This window comes from Dermochelys coriacea, chromosome 10 (assembly GCF_009764565.3).
Source record: "Dermochelys coriacea isolate rDerCor1 chromosome 10, rDerCor1.pri.v4, whole genome shotgun sequence".
NCBI lineage: Eukaryota > Metazoa > Chordata > Testudines > Dermochelyidae > Dermochelys > Dermochelys coriacea.
This window is the reverse complement of record NC_050077.1, coordinates 80,612,985-80,636,245: the sequence shown is the minus strand read 5'-3', so window position 1 is coordinate 80,636,245 and position 23,261 is coordinate 80,612,985. Positions and strand designations below refer to the sequence as shown.

At 39.1% G+C, this 23,261-nt stretch overlaps 1 protein-coding gene across 7 annotated transcripts in view; it reads right to left on the bottom strand.

The window, feature by feature from the left end:
• Positions 1-23,136, bottom strand: part of ZWILCH (zwilch kinetochore protein) — a 31,261-nt gene extending 8,125 nt beyond the window's left edge. For 3 of the 7 annotated variants that reach the window (XR_005295275.2, XR_006274645.1, XM_038419102.2), the window contains exons 1-18: positions 22,929-23,136; positions 19,512-19,563; positions 18,564-18,659; positions 18,331-18,449; positions 17,570-17,766; positions 16,910-16,989; positions 16,310-16,465; positions 16,036-16,107; positions 12,403-12,496; positions 10,986-11,041; positions 9,075-9,180; positions 7,823-7,902; positions 7,432-7,588; positions 5,633-5,661; positions 3,788-3,924; positions 2,804-2,899; positions 2,589-2,707; positions 1,775-1,816 (exon numbers count right to left, since the gene is read on the bottom strand). Coding sequence is in view for 5 of the 7 variants with exons in the window: in XM_038419102.2 (XP_038275030.1) it covers positions 1,775-1,816; positions 2,589-2,707; positions 2,804-2,899; positions 3,788-3,924; positions 5,633-5,661; positions 7,432-7,588; positions 7,823-7,902; positions 9,075-9,180; positions 10,986-11,041; positions 12,403-12,496; positions 16,036-16,107; positions 16,310-16,465; positions 16,910-16,989; positions 17,570-17,766; positions 18,331-18,449; positions 18,564-18,659; positions 19,512-19,563; positions 22,929-22,981 (1,741 nt within the window). In the remaining 2 variants the exon portion in view is untranslated. Of the gene's footprint in view, positions 1-1,691; positions 1,817-2,588; positions 2,708-2,803; positions 2,900-3,787; positions 3,925-5,632; positions 5,662-7,431; positions 7,589-7,822; positions 7,903-9,074; positions 9,181-10,985; positions 11,042-12,402; positions 12,497-16,035; positions 16,108-16,309; positions 16,466-16,909; positions 16,990-17,569; positions 17,767-18,330; positions 18,450-18,563; positions 18,660-19,511; positions 19,564-22,808 lie in introns of all 7 variants that reach the window. The other 4 variants (XM_038419104.2, XM_038419105.2, XM_038419106.2 and 1 more) reach the window with 4 other exon arrangements.
• Positions 23,137-23,261: the final 125 nt, after the last annotated feature.

The window sequence follows — 23,261 nt, the reverse complement described above, 5'->3', positions numbered from 1 at the left end:
CAACCTAGAAAGGGCTTGGGGGGATGGGGGGCTCACAAGGCTATTGTAGGGGTTCATGATATTGCCACTATTTCTTCTGAACTGCTGCCTTCAGAGCTGGACAGCTGGAGACTGGCAGCTACTGACTGGGATCCCAGCTCTGAGGCAGCACAGATGTAAGGGTGGCAATAACATGACAAACAGATTTCACAGGGGAGACCAGATTTCACGATCCGTTACACATTTTTCACTGTCAATTTGGTAGGGCCCTACTCATAATACTTTCTTTATTAGAGAATGTTACAGACACAAAAAAATGTGATCCATGGATTTGGACATGTGAGTTAAGATACTGTACCAAATTCAGTCCTGCTGCAAGCGAGTACAGCTTACTCAAGATGCACCTGTTTATACAGAACTGAACTAGTTACAGAGTATGGCTAGCAACCTGCCATGCTTGGCCTGAAATGATTCCTTCAAAGCAAGACTTTATGTTCAACTTTTACCAAAATTCCAAAACACAAACTCATTTGTGGATGTCAGGTTAACTGTGCACAAAAACGGATAGATTTCTTAGCTTCTATTCAAGAAGAGTGAATAAAAATCAATTACTTAAAAAAACCCACACATTTAAACTGTATTTTAAAATTTAACTTTAATTTAAATTTTTAATATGTTTTTATTTTTAAAGACAGATTAATTTATTTAAATTTGAATTTATGACCATCTATGCTAAAGCCTAAACTGAATATAATCTATTAAAATAATTTAAATAAATTTGAATAAATAAAAATCTCATACACTGATTCAATGAGCCCTTTTCAAACTATAAAGGCTGTTTTTTGTTATATAAAATCAGGGAGAAAACATCTTTAACTACATTTTGGGGTCAAACTTAATAATATGGTACAATCTATATCATTTTCAGTTTTGACAATGGAATGAATGCTGGCAGTTACTTTTTTTTCCAAATGTCAGTACTTACAGTTTCTGTTGTGCAGAAAAGCTTTAGCCTCAAATTACTGAACAAATGTACGTTATGCTATATAATTAGATAAATGTGCATCCTCCTAGCAAAAAGTAGTATCAAATCTAATGTAAAGGCTATATTTAATTGTAAATCAAATCAACATGTTTTAATAGTTATATGAATGTTCTTTATAAAAATAACTCAAAAGTACAAATGAAAAAAAGTGATTAAAATCAATTATTTGAATTTGAAGGAATGTTGAATTTGGGCTGGATGAGAAGTACAACTCCAAAATATTAATATAGGGCTAGAGAAAACTGAAGTTCTTTTACAAAATTTAAATGGCACTGGAAGATCATCTCTCCAAATAGGTCTTACTGATGTAACATCATGTGACACCAGCAAATATTTTATAATGCTGTTTGCTCTTGCTCAGCTACTTTGTACAATAAACAAAAATAAAATTAAAACAATGTAAAAAAGTAGAATATTCATAATTTATAAACTATCAAAATTAGTTTTTAAAGCAATTACATTTTATACTAATTTTTTAAAATAAGTGCATGTTACAAAGTATTTCAACAAACTATACACATACTGTTCAATTATGGGTCTATCTAGATTCTAAACTTCAACACAACAAATAACTAACAAATATAGGGTATCATTCTTCCAACCATAAAATATATTTAGATATACTTGGGGAAGCAAATATGCTGACAATATTTTCCATTTACTGTACCTTCTAAGCATCTATCTGTACACGAGCATTCTTTTATGTAAAATGCACCTGACTGCAGTTAGCCATGGTAATAAAATACATACTTTCTTCGGTGTTTCCATTAACTGTTGTATCACAAAATACTCCTGCAGTACAAAAGAACTAAGTGTTAACATGGTATTCTTACAAATGACATAAGCTCATAAGAAAGTTTCACATGATGGCTTCAAGAATCTGTTATAAGCACCACGTTCCACTAAAATTAATAGGCTCTCAAAATTATTTTGAAAGATAAGAAAATGTCCAAGATCCACTAAAACGTTAATCTCTTTTGCCACTGCCAAAAGGAAGGCAAATCAACTCTACACTGTCCTATGCTTGGAATTCTTCTGTAGTTTTTCAAGTGTTTTTTAAAACGTTGCTCCAGCCAACATGGTGAATCTGGACACCTACTATTCATGTTAACAATACATCCCTCTCTGTTGGACTGAGAAGCAAGATGCCAAAGTTCAAAGACAGTTATATTTAGAACTATGTTACAGTTCATTTTAAAAGTAACTATCAGGCTGAGGAGGGAAAATCATCTCACGCTTAAAATTTTGTACCTCATATAGATACAACTAATACCTAATAATACTATAACAGAAAGGTTTTTTCCCCACCTCATTTGTTTACTTTGTGTATGCAGCAACACCTTTTACATTTAGCCAGTTTCACTTTTTCTACATATAGTCAATTTCTCCCTTGCTGAAGAGATTCTTATGCATAAAAAGGAACTAAAAAATATTTAAGCCACACTGTTTAAAAAGTGCTGTATGAGACACTGGGTCAAACAAAACAATACATCACTAGTTAATTTAAAAAAAATTCAAGCTGACAGTATCATTTTAATATTTTATACCAGAAATGGTTCCTTACCTGGGTTGTTCGAAGTCATATGTTCAACAGGAGGACTAGTGCTAAGCTGCCATACTGTTTTAACCTCCTTCTGACCATGTCCACTATTTATTTCCACCCTCCATATTTGTGCATGATCACTGAGGGAATAATCAAATAACACAAAAAACCCCTAAAAATTAGGTACTCAATCAAGATAGGAATTTCCCTATTATGAAAGCTGAGGTTTGGCTTACTTTTGATAGAACTTATTGACAACAGCTGGTCTGATTGGTAGCTGAAACACATGCTTCTCATTCAGAGGATTTTCTTTGTAATATTTTATGCAGGACCTGTGATAAAAGCAGTCAAATACTGTTACTTATTACTTTTTGGATAAGTGTTTATGCAACTATTCAACCCGAAATAAATATACATGCAAAACTACCTATATTTTCACGCTTTCATGACAATAGATCAGTTACTATGCACTTGTAGGAAATCTTGATTTCAAAACTTGATTTTGGCTCTTGCTTCCCAGGACAGCAGAAAATGATCATATCACAACAGTGACTTCATAAGAGTTACTATACTTGACAAATTGCAATTGCACAATATTTATTCCTCACAAAATGTTCCCTCTAAAACCAGGGTATTTTTTAGAATACTATCCAGTCACAGAAACTTTGTAGCATTGAAATTAAATATGAAATATGTTGGGATTTTGCACTATTTGAGAGCTAAATGGATGAAAACCTCAAAAAATTGCAGGGTTTGAAAGCATGACTTGAAAGGGCTGATAAAACAAGACATGCAAGAAAGAATCTGCAGCAACAAAAAAGCTAATGTTAAAAAAAAAAAACCACTAAATTTTTGTTTTTAATGTTATTCTGAAGGTATGTTCTTATGAATACCCGTTTTACATATTTCAGAATGGAGGAATGGCTGGGATCTGAGAGCTCAGAAAGGAAAAGGAAGAAGAGAAGAAAATGAAAATTAGGTTTCTAGTGATTTCCCTGAATCTCTTCACAAGATGATGGGGAAAGGTACAAGGGTATTAAACCAGGGCAGAAAAATTGAACAGGAAGATCCAAATGCTCCCATTATAGTCCCTGTTCCTCACAATCATTATCAATAAAATACAGTTTATAAAAAGTTTGCCTTTTGACTATATCTAGTTATTTAAATAATCCATTTATTATTGACATTTAAATGATGGAAAGTAAAAATTAAATAATTACTGCATCAAAGGGAAGAGGTTCTCATGTTTAAAGTGAAGAAAGACTGTGCAGCTGACCAATATTTCCAGCATATGATGAAGTTTTTGAATGCGATGAACCTGCTCCTGTAGCTCTACTGATGTGGAAATGAAGTAGTCCTAGAGAAGAAAATATAGACTTGAAAACAAGAAATAAACAAAGCTCTTAAAAGGTAACTATTGGTGTTGGGTGGGCTAAATATGCTAACCAGATGAGTACTCAATTTGTTCACACATTCTGAAGGTCCACTCTTTCTGCTACATTTGTCTGCCGCTTTTTTATGAGAAAATAGGGTATTGATTTATAAAAATCCTGCTCTCAGAATCCTTCATTAAGCAGATTTCTTGTAATCGAAACTCCATGCTTTCCTGCAGCCAGGAGAAGCAACACTCCATGCAACCCTACAACCATGAAGCAACCCTAGAACACACAGTTTATTGACATTGAGTCAAATGCCAGTGAAGTTAGAATGTCACTCTCTTCCCTACTTTAAAAAAAAACAACGTTTAGTGATGGTGAAAAAGACACTGGATTATACATGGGACATGTACAAAATAACTGGCAAGAGTTCAAGTTCCCTTTTAATCTGCAAATACACCCCAACCTTGACCTGGAAAGTACACCTCTTAGGTGAGAAAACAGTTTAACCTTCATGGCCATGCAATTTTTGGCTCTCTGCTGAAAATACCAATAAAAATGCTAATTGGGGTGGCTTGTGCAATATGGGTCTAGACTACCCCAATTCTTTTCACATGGGTCAAACAGCTGTAACATGGTGGTAACTTTGGATCACCACAGATGTGGAAAGACTACCAATGACTTCAGTAGGTTGAATCAGGGCTTTGGTCTGGGTTTGAGCCAGAGAGCAGAAAATGAAATGTGGAGATGTCATACTAACAAAAACACTAACACCTTGCATTCATAGTACAATTTTCATTCCTAGATCTGAAAGCTTTTTTACAAAAATGGGGAAGTATGGTCTCAACTTAGAGATGGGGAAAAACACACAAAGGTTAAGTGACTTGTTGTGCATAAGGTCACACAGCAAGTCAATGGCAGAGTCTGGAAGAGAATCTAGATTTCCTGATCTACAATATGGTGCCCTACCCAGAGGGCTAAGCTGCTGTTACCAACCCCCTAAACTATTAATCCCAAATGCTGATATTTTATCCATACAGCAATCCTAGTTTTAAGGAGGTGACAGACTTTCCATGATTAAGAATATGATTTGGAAGAAAAAGTGTTTTTATAGTAGAATTTTAGGACTGTCAGGGTTGACAGTGTTCACTTCAAATATGTATGAAACACCAATTCAGAGTGTTATCAACTTATGAAAAGAGTGACAGACAAGCAAAACCTTCAGGGGCACTGAAATGCAAGAGCTACAAAACCCTATTTCTAATCACAATCCTTCTGCGGAGTGTGCCTTCACAGCTGAATGTAAATTTTCTCTGCTACTGAAGTTAAAATTTTGTTTCAACAGCTGAAAGCACTCTATTCTCAGGAGCAGATCCAAATTAATGGACAGGATTTCACAGCTCCCTACAAAATCCTGGGCATGGTTCTATCATATTTTTCAAGTGGAAGCAGCTCTGTAGATAAGGACATAGAAGGTGGTACCTCAGCTTTGACCTAATTTCTCCTTCCTTTACCCTCTTGCCAGAGTTAAAAAGAAGTCTTGAAAACACTCAGTTTTCAAGGCTGAGAACTCAGAATATATGCTGTAATCCTGCAAATAGGCTTTATGAATTTGGAGAGAAAATTAATCTAAACAAGTACATGTCAAAACTCCATATTGCTTTCAAAATAAGAATTAAAATATCTCACCAGATAGGTCAATGTTGCAAGTTCTTGGCCTGCAAAACAAATAAAGATTTTTTTTTTTTAAAGAAACAAAAACGTGCTACACACTGTGGCAGCTTCAGGAATAAGCAAAAAAGGTGGCCACAGGAAGCCACACTAAGGAAAGAGTGCAATCGCCACACCTGAGGACTTGTTTGTACTCACTGCCGTACGTACAAAGAGAAACATGAAGTGGCTGGTGTTGGAGACAGTGGTTGCCAGCCACCAACATGGCATGTTCCCTTCATGGAAATGCAAAGGGGCAGCAGACATAGGCATTGCAGGTGCTAGGATCAGCTGGGTCACCAGCCATAAAGTTCTCAATGCTTCTCCCTCCTAAACAGCGTAAGGTTTGAAGAAGCGGAAACTGGTGAGCAAATGAGAGTGCATACAGACTGGCAGTGTGGTAGGAAGACTCAGGGAATGAAGAAAAGGTGAAGAGTGAAGCCTTGAAAAAAAGCAGCGTAGGAATATAGGCCCACATTAGATTGGGTGAACTATGGTTTTAAATTGAGCTGGGATATTAGCATGAGCAATAGGCCCAAAGCATGTGACCAAAAAGAATGAGAACATCAGAAAGAAAAGTTATTGTGTTAAACTTGTAGTGACCCTTCAAAATACCAGTGTTATCTTATTTAAGGTTTGGGCTGAATAGTAATAAAAACACAATCAATTGGGTATCAGGTGCAGTAAATAATTGACTATATAAGAAAATCCTTCATATGGCCTTAACTAAGGTCCGATAATTGGCAATGACATCAATAGTTTGTTAAGGGATATAAAAAAGTAAACTCTTAAAGACTTTATTGGTAATACCTGCCAGACCACGATGGAGTCAACCACTATGGGTCTAAGATATCCCTGAGTTTGGCCTCTTTGTAAGTATTCTGATCAAATGCTTATAAATGTTTTGTTACTATTTGGAGGTAGTAAACTGCTTATTATTTAGGCTTTCTAGGCATGTTTAGAACAATTGTATAAATGCCATTTGACCTTTGGATTTAATAAAAGGAATTTATGGTTAAATTAGTTTTGTGGTAATACCCTGATAAATAATAATTCCAACAAAGAGTAAGATAAAAGTGACAATGACAAAAATGAACAAAACAAAAACCAACAAGAATGGAGACAACAGCAGAATGGAAGCAAAAGAAACAATGCAACTGTGAGACTGAAGATAAAGCCACAACACCACTGAAGTAACAATTTAATTTTTTTTATTTATTTATTTTTTAAATATCCCTATATGCTAGCTTCTATTTCAAGGTGTGGCTCAAGAATGCAATTTATTCATTTTGTAAAATAAACTACACTGTCAGTATTCTTGGCTCTGTTCTCCTCAACCCCTTTTGATTACAAGAAGAGGGAAAGAAAGACAGTAAGGACGGACACACATTTTTTCCCCACCTAAAGGATTATCACACCTAAAAACACGCTCTGGTCAAATAAATAGGATATTATTCAAATTTCTCCATTCAGATTTTTCAGACTGATAGGTTTGTATCATTTTGACATTTATGAAAACCGACATAAAAAGATTAGTTTAGAAATCTGTTACAGCCTTAGTTATAAGCCATAGTTATTTTGAGATAATTGTTAAATTAAAAGTAAGCAAAGGAACACACTAAGTGGTAAGTACAGATTTTATGGGCAATAAGGAAAAAGGCTAAGGTGACAGAGAGAGATGAAGTTAAAAAGAAGTCAAAAACAGAAGTGATGGACTGTTTGGGTCAAGTGAATTTTTTTTGTGAATTTCCAGTCATGCCTTTAAATAACACGTTTACCTATGAAACAACTGACATAATCTTTCTTCATTTTGTCCAGACCAATCTCCAGAAGCATTTGAATTGGAGTGACACCACTGAGGGAAATAGCCTCCATAGCTCCATGATAAGATTGTTGAATCAACTTGCTTAGTAAACTGCTACTCCCTTGATGAATCTAAAAAATAAGATTTTTCTTATAATATATAGATGAAATACACAGTATAATTTAAAAGCAAGACATTATAATAAAAGAGACAAACTAATAGTGAACTATTAAAAAACTGAATTTAAAATATTTCAAAATGAGGAGCAATTTACAAACATTTAAAAAAAAACGTATCCTACTTTATTTACACAACCAAAGCTGATATCTTTATCATGAAAACATATTCAGGATACACATACATACCCAAGGCTGTATCTCACCATGTTCTACGGATTTTATAATCAGTGTGAAACACTCTACCAAGTCTTGATAGGAAGTGACACCTTGAGAGAAGAGTTATTCCAATATTTAATTTATAATGGCTACAAAAACATCTGCCTGCCTTTATCACATAGATGATAAAAGAGAGTTGACCAATGCACAAAATATAGGACTTTAAAAAAAACTCCAAGAACAAAATCCCATAAATTTATTGCACAGAACAGCCCAAAGATCAGTTTTAATGTGTGACTGAACCAAGAGGTCTTACACTACACCATGAAATTTGACAAGAGGTCTGTGAAAGCAGGTTCCAGAGAATGGCCTTTTACTGATAATGCCTGCCCTAGAGTACAGCTCCAAAACCAACAGTGAAAGCAACTCAACAGTTTATAAATACTGTTAACAGGACATGAGGAGAGAGAGCTGATTTCTCAGTTAACTAAGTCCTAGACCGTGTCAGGATTTATAGACTGTAGTTCAAGGTGTTTGTGACAAACTGAAGTAAACAGATAACAATGCTTCATGCTCCACAGAAACTAATATATGCTCTTAACTGCTTGCTTCACTTAAGAGACAAGTATCTGCATTCTGCATCAGCAGAAACCATCAAGTACTGATATACCTGAGTAGGGTATATTGTACATTTTAGTCATCTGCTTTTGGTGTTACAAACACATTGATTAATGTGGCAATATTCACATCAGAAAAGAATGATCATGACTTCCAAGTCAGCCCTACAAGTAAAAAAAAAAGGCATTTATGTAACAAAACTGTCACTTGTTAATAAAAAAAACAGTAACTGATTTAATTAATAGGCCCTCAAGACTGCATATATTATTTGCAAAGGTTGACATCTATAACATTTTCTGAGGAACTACCTACTTTAAATATATTCCATGAGCCCCAGTAAAATCTATTTTATAGATAAATGGCTGTCAGTAACAAAGTAGGTAAGCACTATTTATTGCTAAAAAGAACCAACAATCAACTTGGCAAAGAGAAAATGTGCACATACCACAAGTCACCATACTTCCCTGTAACATCATAAATAGAGCATGCTATCTTATGATTAAATGAATGACAATGAGCCTTAGGCCTGTTTATGGCATAACCATTCTGAAGACTTAATCAGTTCTTAAAACTTGGAGAAACTTATATCAATTTCTTAAAATATGTATAAAAAAGTGGTATAGGAAATGTGTAAAAGTTATAAGGCACTGAGAAAAACACTTACTCTTTCTCATTTTGCACCACAATTGTTCAGCAAAATCCAGGTCTCCTCGCTCATTAAAAAGTGATTTTATTGAACTGTCCACTGCAGCAGAGTCACATTGGACTTTCTGAAAGAGAGAGTTTTACTTGAAAATGCTCCTTCAAAATGAAGTCAAACATTTGTCATAACATTCTAAAGCAGTGGTGTGCAAACCTTTCCAATTGTACCCTCCCTTATCATTCACAGAATTTATCGCATCCCACTCTCTATTGCCACCCTTACTTCTGCACTACTACTAGCAACAGTGCTACCTTAATAGCTGGGTGGCTGGGAGCGGTGGCTGCTCAGCAGGGCGTTCATGTTGTTTGCAGTGCAAGAGGACTGTATTTTTAATCCCACTCCTGTCCTGCCCCACAATACCCACTCTATTTTTATCCTATTCCCACTATTATGATAGTGGGTCCTGCAGGACCCACAGGATCCCAGTTTCTTCAGACAAACCCCAGAGAATCTCGCATGCTCCAGTTTGCACACCATTGTTCTAAAGATCCACATAAATCAAATCCTCTCCAATGGCCAAGTCTATTCACAAGATTAATATTTCTTCTCCTGCCCAATCAGTAGTTCAATAAATAAACATATTTCATACCAATTAAGAAACATGCTTTTACCAAGTCTTAAACCAGTGAGGAGCCACAGTCCTAACCTCTCTGGAAACAGCTAATTCCTAAAGGTTATGTGCCCTCAAAAAGGCATTGATGTTGGGAAGAAGACATTCTGGCCATTGCAAAGCAGAGCTTGACCAGAATTCTTGCCTAGAATGAGTAAAAATTGATGCTGACTCCCTCAAACCTATCCTTCCACTGTGACTTACAACTGGCTATACTAGTATAGACAGAAAGTACTGGCATAAACAGCTGCAGTGATGGAATTAGAGAAGCACCAGTAAAAGATATGACTAGTACTGCACAGTTTCACAGGTGATTTTGTTTTGTTTTTAATATATGACTTGCAATGCGCCAAATACAAAAAAAAAAAAAAAAATTCTTCTGAGCACATGGTTTTCCCCATGATCTTTGATGCAGGACTAAAGTTTATGATTTTGTTGCTGAACATTAAATCACAGACTTGAGATCAAAATGGAAAATTAATTTATTTGACGTAACCTTCCCATAAAAAGAAAAAAAAACTCAACTATTTGTGAGGAGGGAGGAAGACAAATAAATAAAAATAAAAATACTAACAAATACTAAATAACTACTAAAAATAAATACAAAAAATATTAAAATCCCTACAAAATTGTTTGAAGTTACTTAAGGCAGGAAATTATCATGGTGGTGTGTGTTACGTAAACAGCTAGAAAGATAAATTTGCCAGTTTCCAGACCCTCCAGTAGTCCATGGACAACTGGAGAGTCAAGCCAGAGGCAGAGTGAAACTGGCACAGAGATCAAAGTCGCTTCATGCAAGAAGGTGAAATAGCAGCATTAGACTGATCACTTTAGGAGATGAGAGGGGAAGATTAAGATGATGAAAAGTGATCGTGTTTGGAAGAAATCAGAGAGAGAAATCTCCAACCCATAGGTAAAGAGGAAGAGAGAGAAGGAAGCAGACCTTTGTGAAGTTAATCCACTCCTATCCATCAGGATTGGTGTTGCCTGCTGGACAAGATCACAGCTACTTCTCTTTGAACATAACAATCAGTCCTAAAAGCTAAATAAAACTCTGGGGAAAATGCTAAAATATAAAACATTGAGAGAGATTTTGAAAAGGCACAAATGGCATTTCACGTTCAGCTAAGTGCCCAACGGCTACATGTACCTTTGAAACAATAGATCTCCTACAATTCCTGCTGAGTAAGGACAATGGGAAATATTCAAAGTACTGCAGAGACAAGTGAAAGAAACAAGAGGATGACTGAAAATACACATACCTCTGCATCACTTTTATGTACTGATGTATTAAATCCATCCAGTTTATTCTTTAAATCTAGAAGGGGGAGGGAAAGGAATTGCACCACTATAATAAATCATGTACAGCTGAACAACAGTACGAGTCTCAGATATGTTACAATTTTGGTCCTACTAACAGACATTAGCTGGATGGATATCAAATACTGACAGGTATTATCTTTCTTTGTGATTCCTTCTAAACACTGTTTCTACTATTCAAAATTAGAAAACAGAATATTTGAGTTGGAAGGGACCTCAGGTGGATGATCTAATCAGGCTTATGAAAAAAAATCCTCCCACACTAAAAAGGAGTTCATAATGCTGTCATGGGTTCCTGGCCCTCCTCAAGGGCAAGGAGGTGGAAGAGGAGGGTTTGGAGATGCACACACATGCGTTGAAGAAAATCACCACGCTCCTGCATCTAATACATTCAGCTGCATAATGGAAGGATTTGTTATATTATTTCTATATGCCCATCTATTAAGGACAGTTTAGTCTGGGATGGTCTCTTCTTGTGTGTTTTTAAAATAAATTGTTTTGTCAGTTTTTCACATTTACTTTTACAATATTCAGTTGCCTAGAGATAGCTTGTTAACACCTATCCTCTCTTCACTAATGCCGAAACGATGGTTTTATTGTTTATCAACATCTCTGGTTTTCTTCCTTACATTTTTTTGCTTCTCTCTGTTAGTCTATATGCTAATTTGTGGATATTTTCAGTTTCATTCTAAAGTTCTCTATTCCTCTTCTTCTACATCCATTTTCTATAATCTTAAACTTGCATGTCTATAGCCTCTCGGACATGAATTTTTGCACTTAGTGGCCAGAATTTTCAGAAGTTACTAGTGATTTTTGGAAGCCTCCGTTTGAAGCACCTTAAAAAGGATGTACTTTCAAAGAGTGGGCATCTGGCACTTTCTGAAATTCAGGATAATTTAGGATAACACAAGTTGGGCACACAAAGATTGGTGTACTGAAATCACTAGTCACTGAAATCTTGGCCACTATGTTTACATGTGTCTTTCCTGTCTCAGACTGTAAACTGTTATATGAGAGATTTTTATTTGTCTCATTTCATTTTTTTCTTCCTATTTTCCACAACATGGGAAAAACACCAAGGTTCACCCATTGCACAGGACTCTCATGATTTCACCAGGAGAGTTAGAGTTATACAAAGTAACCCGTTTCTTGGTGGACTTTTGGTGGACTACAGTACCTTATAAATTACCATCTGCAGTTCCAATACTATCATAATCTTATGTGGCATTTTCATTTCATTCTTGTGAAATTTTAAGTCTCTTGCAATTTTTTTCTTAGCATAAACTTTGATTACAAGATTTGCCCTTCTCCACACAATTTCACCCAATCATAGCATCTCAAATTATTAAACAAAAATACCATTCAGAAGTTCCTGGACGAGCTCAACCGCTGATTCAGCTACCAAAGGCTCAGGCCATTCAGTCACACCAGTCTTCAAGCCTTCAGCCAGAACCTAAGAACACAAAAAAATCCAGAGACATTTATTTTGTTTGAGGTTCTGCACATAACAGAGAATATAAAAGTGTATTAAACTTGCAAAGAAAAATTACCCACCGTATGAAAATTCCACCAGGAAATGTATATGGTATGCAATACTACCAAGCTAATGTTGTGTTAGAAATGTTTGGAATGTTCTGATTTGTGTGTTCTTTATTTCTCATCCTTAACACAGCATTAAAAGTTATTTTGCATTTAATATATTCATGTAATTTCAAAGAACCTTTTAAACAGCTATGGAGATTCTAAATAAGAATACCATCCAATTGTGGAGGTAAATGCTTGGTTGAGGAAGTGGTGTCAAAGACGGATCTTTGGATTCTTTGACCCTGGAACGTTGTTCCAAGAAGAATTGCTTGGAAGAGATGGGATCCACCTAACGAAGAGAGGGAAGAGCATCTTCGCAGGCAGGCTTGCTAACCTAGTGAGGAGGGCTTTAAACTAGGTTTGCCACAGGATGGAGACCTAAGCCCTGAGGTAAGTGGGAAAGAGGGTGCAACAGGGGAGCCCTCCTGATTCACACTGAGAAAGCAGAGCAATCAGCTAGTTATCTTAGGTGCCTGTACACAAACGCAAGAAGCCTGGGAAACAAGCAGGAAGAATTGGAAGTCCTGGCACAGTCAAGGAACTATGATGTGACTGGAATAATTGGTGGGGTAACTCACATGACTGGAGCACTGTCATGGATGGGTATAAACCATATAAAGGACATAAAGATATACCGTTTAAAGGTATAAAAGGACAGGCGGTGAAGAAAAGGTGGAGGATTTCCATTGTATGTAAGAGAGCAGTATGATTGCTCAGAGCTCCAGTATGAAACTGGAGAAAAGCCTGTTGAGAGTCTTTGGGTTAAGTTTAGAGGCGAGAGCAACAAGGGTGACGTCGTGGTGGGCATCTGCTATAGACCACCAGACCAGGAGGAGGAGGAGGTAGACAAGACTTTCTTCGGACAACTAACAGAAGTTTCCAGATCGCAGGCCCTGGTCCCTCATGAGGGACATCAACCACCCTGACATCTGCTGGGAGAGCAATACAGCAGTGCACAGACAATCCAGGCAGTTTTTGGAGAGTATTGGGTCAACTTCCTGGTGCAAGTGCTGGAGGAACCAATTAGGAGCCGTGCTCCTCTTGACCTGCTGCTCACAAATAAGGAAGAATTGGTAGTAGTAGAAGTGGGTGGCAACCTGGGGACCAGGAGATGCTCATGTTCAGGATCCTGACGAAAGAAAGAAAAAGAAAGAAAAAGAAAGAATACAGACCCTGGATTTCAGAAAAGCAGATGTTGACTCCCGCAGGAAACTGATGGGCAGGATCCTCTGGGAGGCTAATTGTGGGGGAAAGGAGTCCAGGAAAGCTGGCTGTATTTTAAAGAAGACTTATTGAGGGCGCAGGAACAAACCATTCCGATGTGCAGAAAGAATAGACAATATAGCAGACGACCAGCTTGACTTAACAGAGAAATCTTTGGTGAGATTGAACACAAAAGGAAGTTTGCAGGAAGTGGAAACTTGGACAGATGACTAGGGAGGAGTATAAAAATATTGTTCGAGCATGTAGGAGTGTAATCAGGAAGGCCAAAGCACAGTTGGAGTTGCAGCTATCAAGGGATGTGAAGGGTAACAAGAAGGGTTTCTACAGGTATGTTAGCAACAAGAAGATGATCAGGGAAAGTGTGGGACCCTTACTGAATGGTGGAGGCAACCTAGTGACAGAGAACGTGGAAAAAGCTGAAGTACTCAATGCTTTTTTTGCCTTGGTTTTCACAGACAAGGTCAGCTCCCAGACTGCTGCACTTGGCTGTACAGTATGAGGAGGAGGTAAGCAGCCCCAAGTGGTGAAAGAACAGGTTAAGGACTATTTAGAAAAGCTAGACAGGCATAAGTCCATGGGGCCAGATGCAATGGATCTGAGGGTGCTGAGGGAGTTGGCTGATATGATTGCAAAGCCATTGGCCATTATCTCTGAAAACTCATGGTGATTGGGGCAGGTCCCGGACAATTGAAAAAAGGCAAATATAGTGCCCATCTTTAAAAAAAGGAAAGGAGGAGAATACGGGGAACTACAGACTGGTCAGCCTCACCTCAGGCCCTGGAAAAATCATGGAGCAGGTCCTTAAGGAATCCATTTTGAAGCACTTGGAGGAGAGGACAGTGATCAGGAACAGTCAACATGCATTCACCAAGGGCAAGTCATGCCTGATCAACCTGATTGCCTTCTATGATGAGATAACTGGCTCTGAGGATATGGGGAAAGCAGTGGACATGATATACCTTGACTTTAGCAAAGCTTTTGATACAGTCTCCCACAGTATTCTTGTCAGCAAGTTAAAGAAGTATGGATTGGATGAATGGACTATAAGGTGGATGGAAAGCTGGCTAGATCGTTGGGCTCAATGGGTAGTGACCAATGGCTCCATGTCTAGTTGGCAGCCACTACCTAGCAGAGTGCCCCAGGGGTTGGTCTTAGGGCCAGTTTTGTTCATCATCTTTATTAATGATCTGGATGATGGGATGGATTGCACCCTCAGCAAGTTCATGAATGATACTAAGCAGGGGGGAGAAGTAGCTACACTGGAGGGTAGGGATAGGGTCCAGAGTGATCTAGACAAATTGGAGGATTGGGCCAAAAGAAATCCAGTGAGGTTCAACAAGGACAAGTGTAAAGTCCTGCACTTAGGATGGAAGAATCCCATGTACTGCTACACGCTGGGGACCAACTGGCTAAGCGACAGTTCCGGAGAAAAGGACGTAGGAATTACAGTGGACAAGAAGCTGGATATGAGTCAACAGTGTGCTCTTGTTGCCAAGAAGGCTAATGGCATATTGGACTGCATTAGTAGGAGCATTGCCAGCAGATTGAGGGAAGTGATTATTCCACACTGGTGAGGCACATCTGGAATATTGCATCCAGTTTTGTGCCCCCCACTACAGAAAGGAAGTGGACAAATTGGAGAGAGAGTCCAGGAGAGGGCAATGAAAATGATTAGGGGGCTGGGGCACATGGTTTACAAGGAGAGGCTGAGGGAAACTGGGCTTGTTTAGTCTGCAGAAGAGAAAAGTGAGGGCGGATTTGACAGCAGCCTACAGCTACCTAAAGGGGGGTTCCCAAGAGGATGGAGCTTGGCTGTTCTCAGTGGTGGCAGATGACAAAACAAGGAGCAATGGTCTCAAATTGAAATGGGGGAGGTCTAGGCTGAATATTAGAAAAAACTATTTCACTAGGAGGGTGGTGAAACACTGGAATGGGTTCCCTAGGGAGGTGGTGGAATCTCCATCCTTAGAGGTTTTTAAGGTCCAGCTTGACAAAGCCCTAGCTGGGATGATTTAGTTGGGGTTGGTCCTGCTTTGAGCAGGGTGTTTGACTAGATGACCTCCTGAGGTCCCTTCCAACCCTAATCTGCTATGATTCTGTGAAAACAAAAAACGTAAAAGATACCGTTCCTTGTATGTTGACAACCAAACTAATATAAATTGGGAATTTCACATTTATACTTACAAACAGAAACTGCAGTTCTCTATGTAACTGGAACACAGGACTCCTGGGGTCCCCAGATTCCAATCTAATGTTCTGAAAATTCCAAAAATACACATCAGATTCTAAGTCTGGAATATAGATTTGCTAAAACCTTATTAACGAAACTGATGATTTATTATGAATGTTGTTATCAACACACTATATTGCTACTGCAACAATAATGTAATCAACAAAAATTAGCATATTTTCTGTGATCTACAATATGGTATAAACAGCGACAAAGGCTTTCTCCTACCAATGTTGCTGCTGCAGTGAGTGGAGGTGTCTGTAGAATCTTATCCACAATACTCCATGTAATATCAATATATATATTACTCTCTGATTCAACCACTGTATCCTCCAATGTAGTGGATCGAACGAGCTCATATTGAGCAAAGCCTTTGGTTGCCACCTAGAATGAATATATTTTAAATAGACATGTAAAACTGAGATCTACCGTTCTAAGGATTATTTTCAAAAGAATGTTATGTGATACTTCCTGAAGCCTGCAAAAGAGCCCTAAAATGCCAAATCAACATAGTACTGGGCAGGTGTTCCATCAAACAAACATTTTTTAAGAGAACTTTAAAAATAAAACTTGGCTAGTGTCAGAGAAACATACTGCAATGTCGCACATCCAAAAGTTAGGTACCATGAGGGGTCCCTTGCTTCCCAGATTAGCAGGAGCTCACAGTGCTACAGATCCACACACAAATCAAGATATAAACACCATCCATAAAGCTAACCAAAAAGTCCCACAAATCAACAAATATACAAAGAATCTACAACTTAAATTCATAAACTAAAATAATTAAATTTACAATATTCGAAGGATGGGAAAGCATGAAAAACCTACAATAGATGCGCGATGTCTGATTTTGTGTGCTTTTTTGAGGTCTTCTAGATTTGCAAAACAGGTTATATCAGCTGAAGGACCTGGGAAAGGAAGGGAGACTTTCAGAAAATGCTAACCACAAATTGAATTTAGCACTCAGATGTAATTATTAAGTGATCAAAATGGAAAAAATAAGTGGCGGTATTCTCCCAAGGTCCACTCACAATGCAAATTCTGCTCACTTGTGACACCAGAATAAGGTGCCATTCACTGTAAAGCTATTCTTCAAAATACAATCATCCCTCTATTGCTTTTGTACAATTAGCAGTGCAAGTTAATGGCATTTTTAAATGTTCAATAGGGCTCAGTTACAATATATAAGTGAAATGAATCAGAGAAATTCTCACTTCTCTAAAAGTTGTTGGTACAGCTCTGCAGGACAGTCTGACACAATATCACTGCATTGACTGCATTCCATTCACACTTTGAAGGTTATTTTTGATACCACTTGGGCTAGAGACAATTATTTTAAAATGAAAATTTAGATTATAGAGCACAAGTGGACACCCATCATGGGAATATTGGTTGTTACTGTATTAACTCTCATTTATTTCTTGTCCTCCCCTCTTTCAACTTTGGTGAAGGGCTGACTGTGTAACGTTATAGCCAAGAGGAACTCACCATTACATGTAACCGTATGAAAACTGATCCCTGTGATTTTGTTCCCATTTTTGAGAGGCTCAGCTCCTAGCCAACAGGTATGCTCAGGGTCAGAGCTGTCACATCTTACCCACAGGGGAGGAAGCACAACTGGTTTGCTTATCTTCAAATGGGTCATGTTTGGATTTTGTGTCATTGTATAGAGTGAAATCAGTTGCCTGGAAATAAAAGAACAATCATTAACAAAATTTAGCATGATGTTAGCTAACCCCTCTCCGTTAACTCTACTTCAAAATCTAGTAAATTAACAGTAAAAAGTCATTTAAGTCTCAGTCCTGCACCCTTACACACAAGAGCAGTCCAATTTAAGTAAATGGGACTGTTCACAAGTGCCTTTGCTATATCAGGTTTATTACTCCTTCAGTTATTAATATTTCCAGTAGATATGAGCTCCCTTTCCATGATGAAATACAGTCATCTCCCCATTAATATACAGCTTTGCAAATTCCTATGATTAGCTAGAACATAAAAACAGCCATACTGGGTCAGACCAAAGGCCCATCTAGCCCAGTATCGAGTCTTCTGACAGTGGCCAGCACCAGGTGTTTCAGAGGGAAGGAACAGAACAGGTAATCATGAAGTGATCCATCCCCTGCTGCCTGTTTAGTTTAGCTATACACAACAGCTAGTATGCTAGTTACATTGCTGCACAGAATTTACTTTTGTGTTGAATAAAGTATAAAACTGCTTTTAAACAAAAAGATAAAACTATGGAAACTTACTTTGCTCTTGTAACAGACAGAGCAACTGGTCCAGAACCCTTCTGTAGTGCAAACTCTGAAATATAAGTGGCATCATCTATTTGTGATTCTTCCATTTGGTCAGTTAATTCAACATGTCCCTTTAAAAGAAATGCACATGTAAAACTGAAAATTGGAATATATTTGGACATTTCCAGCAATATAAATGTAAAGCTCTAGTTTTAAAACAAAAACAAAAAAAAAACCCCACTTACCACTTTCTGCATAATGAATATCATACTGTTTCCATTCCAAAAACTTTCTAAGGGACTTCCGCAACCCTCATCAACCAAACGTACTTGGACATCAGCCTGCCAAAAGAAAAGAACATTTTTTTTTAATGTATTGCATTTACATGTTGTATTTAGAAGACATTTTTGTGATAAAGATTTCAAAAACAACTAATTACACAACAAACTATTTTCTACTATAATTTCAACCATTCACTAATAATCCATGCCTTTCTCACTTCAAGATAAGACAGCTGCAATGTACTCTACATGGAGCTAAACCTTATCAACTGAGAAATTTACGATGATGCAGAATGTTGCAAGCCACTTAATAACATCATGTCATGAATCGCAGCTCCCGAATCTGTACTGGCTGCCTATTGGTTTCCAGGGGAAATGTATGGTTTAAATTGACCTATTAAACCCCGAATAGCTTAACACCTAAGAGATTGCCATCTTCCCATGCCATGCTGTTGCAGCTGCAGCCAGTGGAGGTACTCAAGCTGTAATCCCCTTGGTATAAAAGAGAGGGGGAGTTTCTCATGACAGTTTCTCCATGAGGGGTTCTAAAGTTTGGAATTCACTCCCTGAGCTGATCCCAAATAGCCCAAATCTGTTGCTTTCAAGGCATGCAGCAACGCACAGCTCTTTACTCAGGCTTTTGAATATGAAAAGAAAAGGGTACTGTTTGATTTGTCAGTTCTACTCAGCTATTTGCTTTCTACTTTGAGAAAGTTGTTTTTAACTGTTATTCATTTTTAAAATTATGCCAAATTTGCCTAGATCCCAAGATTAGATGCTTCTCTTCTACACACCCATTTGTTATAAATTTAAAAATAAATAGTGAACTTTGAAACATCTTTAGAAATTTTTCAAACCACTTTTAAGCTTTTTTTTTTTTTTTTTTTTTTTTAAAGAAAAAAATGTATTTACCTCAAAGGGAAATGGGTCTTTGGGGATACCTTTGTTTCCTTCATTATATACTCTGAAATAAAACAAAATATTCACTTAGTTTATTTTTTCTTTTCCCCCCTCCCCAAATGATACATTTGTCTCTAAAAACTAGAAAGCAAATGAGCCTCAGAGCTTAGTTTAATATATGGCACACTACTAACTTCAAATAAAACTACATTTACACTACATTAATTATCTATTTCAAATCTAGTCACTTTAAAAACTTTATAAAAATAAAAAGTTTCAAGTTCAACATCTGCCAGAGTCTCCTTAACAGTGTCTGTGGTTCTACAGTCATAGGCCCTGATCCTGCAAGTTCCTCCATAGGAGCAGACCCCCACTGAATTTAATGAAGCTCTGCATTGATCCACCTCAGTTTGCAAGACCAGGTCTATATCTTCCTAATTCTTATTTTTTAAAAATGTGTTTCTCTCCCCTGTTGCCATGAGAGACACTCACGAATAGAAATGGAAAACTTACTTTACTATTTCTCCTGCATAGCCAGTGATTTTAACACAAAGTTGTATCATGTGAGCAGAGTAAACAAATTCCAAATGTAGAGAAAGTCTTATTTTTCAGTCTCTTTCAGTTATATTAATCTTAGGTGTTACTGGAAACAACGATGGGTAAAAAGTATTCAGATGGAGAGTAATTTTTTGCTGACAAGGTACTATTAACTCCTTTCACCATGAGGCATCCAAATGCAGTTTACAGGTAGCATGAATATGGATCACTAATCTACCACTGAAAGGCAGCAGCAAAAATTTAGTTTGAGAAGCGGAAGTGAAGAATAATAGGAATATTCCAATTTCAGTATCTTATTACCCTTACTGGTTAATACCCGTAACTCTGACAAGCAACCAGGAGATCTTTTAATGACCAAAACTGATCAAGCTATTTGTTTTCATACCTCATCTAAAACACTGCGGCAAAATTTCAGTAATTATAGAGGAGAAAAATAGCAACCATTCAATTCAGGCTTTTTTGCCATATCTATTACTGCGCTATCAGAGCAACGAAAGCATCACCAATACCACTTCTTACAGCATATAGATTTCCTTTGGAGAACTTACATACTGTCAGAGCTGGACAGGACATAGAACCTAAAATATAATGGAAAGAGGGGTGCAGGAGGGGGTTCAGGTGCAGGCTCCAGGAAGGAGTTTGGGTGCAGGAGAGGGCTCAGGGCTAGGGAAGGAGGTTGAGGTGCAGGCTCTGGGAGGGAGTTTGGGTGCAGGAGAGGACTGAGGCAGGGAGGTGGGGTGCAGCTCTGGCCGGTACCTCAGATGGCACTGCCCCTGCAGCTCCCATTGGCTGCAGTTCCCTGTTCCTGGGCAATGGGAGCTGAGGAGTTGGTGCTTGGGGTGGGTGCAGTGCACAGAGACACCCACCCCCTTGCCATACCTCCTCTTAGGAGCTGCTGCGGGACATGTCGCCGCTTCCAGGGACAGCACGGAGCAAGGGCAGGTAGGGAGCCTGCCTCAGTCCCACTGGACCGCCGGACTTTTAGTGGCCTAAAATCTCCCGGATTGGCTTCAGTAGCCTCCGGGAGATTGAGCCCGATTCTGGGAGACTCCCGGCCAAACCAGGAGGGTTGATAACCCTACAGCTGCTACGGTAGTGCCACTGTACTGCCATAGTGTAGACACTTCCTACTTCAACGGAAAGAGCTTTTGCATTGATATAGTTAATCCACCTCTCCAAGAAGCAGTAGCAAGATCCATGGAAGACTCCTTCTGTCAGCCAAGCCACATTAATACTGGGCGTTAGGTCGATGTAATAGACACCCTGAGAACTAGGGGCTACGAGGTTCAAACTCATGCGCTGATCGTCGGAGCCCTGAGCGCATGGGACCCCGGTAACGAGGGAGTGCTGAGAGAACATGGAGTTGGTCAACGCTATGCTCAGCTGATGCAACAACTCACGATGTCGGATGCCATCAAGTAGTCAGGGACATCTACTTAGAACACATCACTGGACCTTGGCAATACCAGGAGGGATAAGCTGGAGTGCAGATGAGAAGCGCAGTCGGGAAAGTAACTGAAATACTTTCCTGATCGACTGTTTTTTCTAAACGGACAACCTATCCTAAATTCTCAATTACTGAGGGACAATCTTCACTCATTGATATATTTTGCTTTCTGCCACCAATTCTCCATATAACTTTTTTCATGAGTAACGTAACCAAATACTTGGATGCTAAGTTTCAGAGTAGCAGCCGCGTTAGTCTGTATTCGCAAAAAGAAAAGGAGGACTTGTGGCACCTGAGAGACTAACAAATTTATTAGAGCATAAGCTTTCGTGAGCCGATGAAGTGAGCTGTAGCTCACGAAAGCTTATGCTCTAATAAATTTGTTAGTCTCTTGGATGCTAAGTATCTAACCTGTATTCTTAAATTCATTCACCTAAATTTGGGTTATTGCTGATTATGCACTATATGACAGGTTTCAGAGTAGCAGCCGTGTTAGTCTGTATTCGCAAAAGGAAAAGGAGGACTTGTGGCACCTTAGAGACTAACAAATTTATTAGAGCATAAGCTTTCGTGAGCTACAGAGCTCACGAAAGCTTATGCTCTAATAAATTTGTTAGTCTCTAAGGTGCCACAAGTCCTCCTTTTCTTTATGCACTATATGTATCTTATGACTTTAAAAACAAAGCTTGAGTTTGTGGATAACCTAAACCCTATACCCAGATGTACAAACACTCTTTTCTCAACCTGTATATCATATAATTTTAACATGAGCTGTAATAAAAATTTTATATATGGCACGGAAGGCGTGAAATTTCTCATACCCCCTTCAGCGACCGAGTGAGGGTAGTCTGATTTTTCAGTGTAGAGCAGGCCTAAGACACAGAAACCGAGGCAAATCCTGCTCTGAAGCATTTCCAGTCCGGAAGGTGGGGATCGACTTTGCATCGCAAAATCCTCAACCTCTGGCGGAGCCCGCCTGCCCACCGTGCTCTGGAAATGACTCAGGGCAGGGGCCAAAGCACAGCCCGAGAGCCCCGCACCCCTCCCCATTTATCATATGGAAAGGTCTGCGAAGGCAATTGCTGCCAGGGCGATGACCAGCTCCACCCAAGCCGTGGCAATCAGAGGTCCCAGCCCAGGCAGGGGCCAGCTTCAGCGAACGCTCAAAGCTGCCGCCCCCTGGATCGGGGCTGCAAGGGCTCCGCTGGGGCCAACCCCGGGGGCGTCCGCTGCGTGCCGCTCGCGGGAGCCCCATGGCCCTGTCACCGACTGCCCCCAACGGCACCTGGCGGCCTTTTCCTCACCAGCCCGTCGCCTTTTCCCCCCGACCGCCTCCCGGCCTCTCAGTGAGCGGCCCGGAGCCGGGCAGCTGCCGGACCCCTTCGGGGAGGCCTGGACTGGGCCAGCCCCCGGGGGACACTCACTGCAGCAGACAGTCGTACAGCCGCAGGGCCGCCCGGTGCCGGGGGGAGCCCATTCCCCGCCCTGCCGGCCTCCCAGTCCGGGAAAGCGAAGCGAACTGCGCGCCGTCCCGCCCCGCTGAGGTCACGGCCCCTGCAGCCGGGACTACACCCAGCGCAGCCCGGCGTCAGAAAACGCTATTTTAATGTATCGCGCTCTCACAACTCGTTGCACGTTATTTTGGCCGTGTTGATCATCAATATTTTATTTTTAAAAAGCCCTTCATATTATAATTTTTGTCAGCCCCGCCTCGGAATCCATCCGCCAAAAAATAGTCCCCGGGACTCATGAGAAGC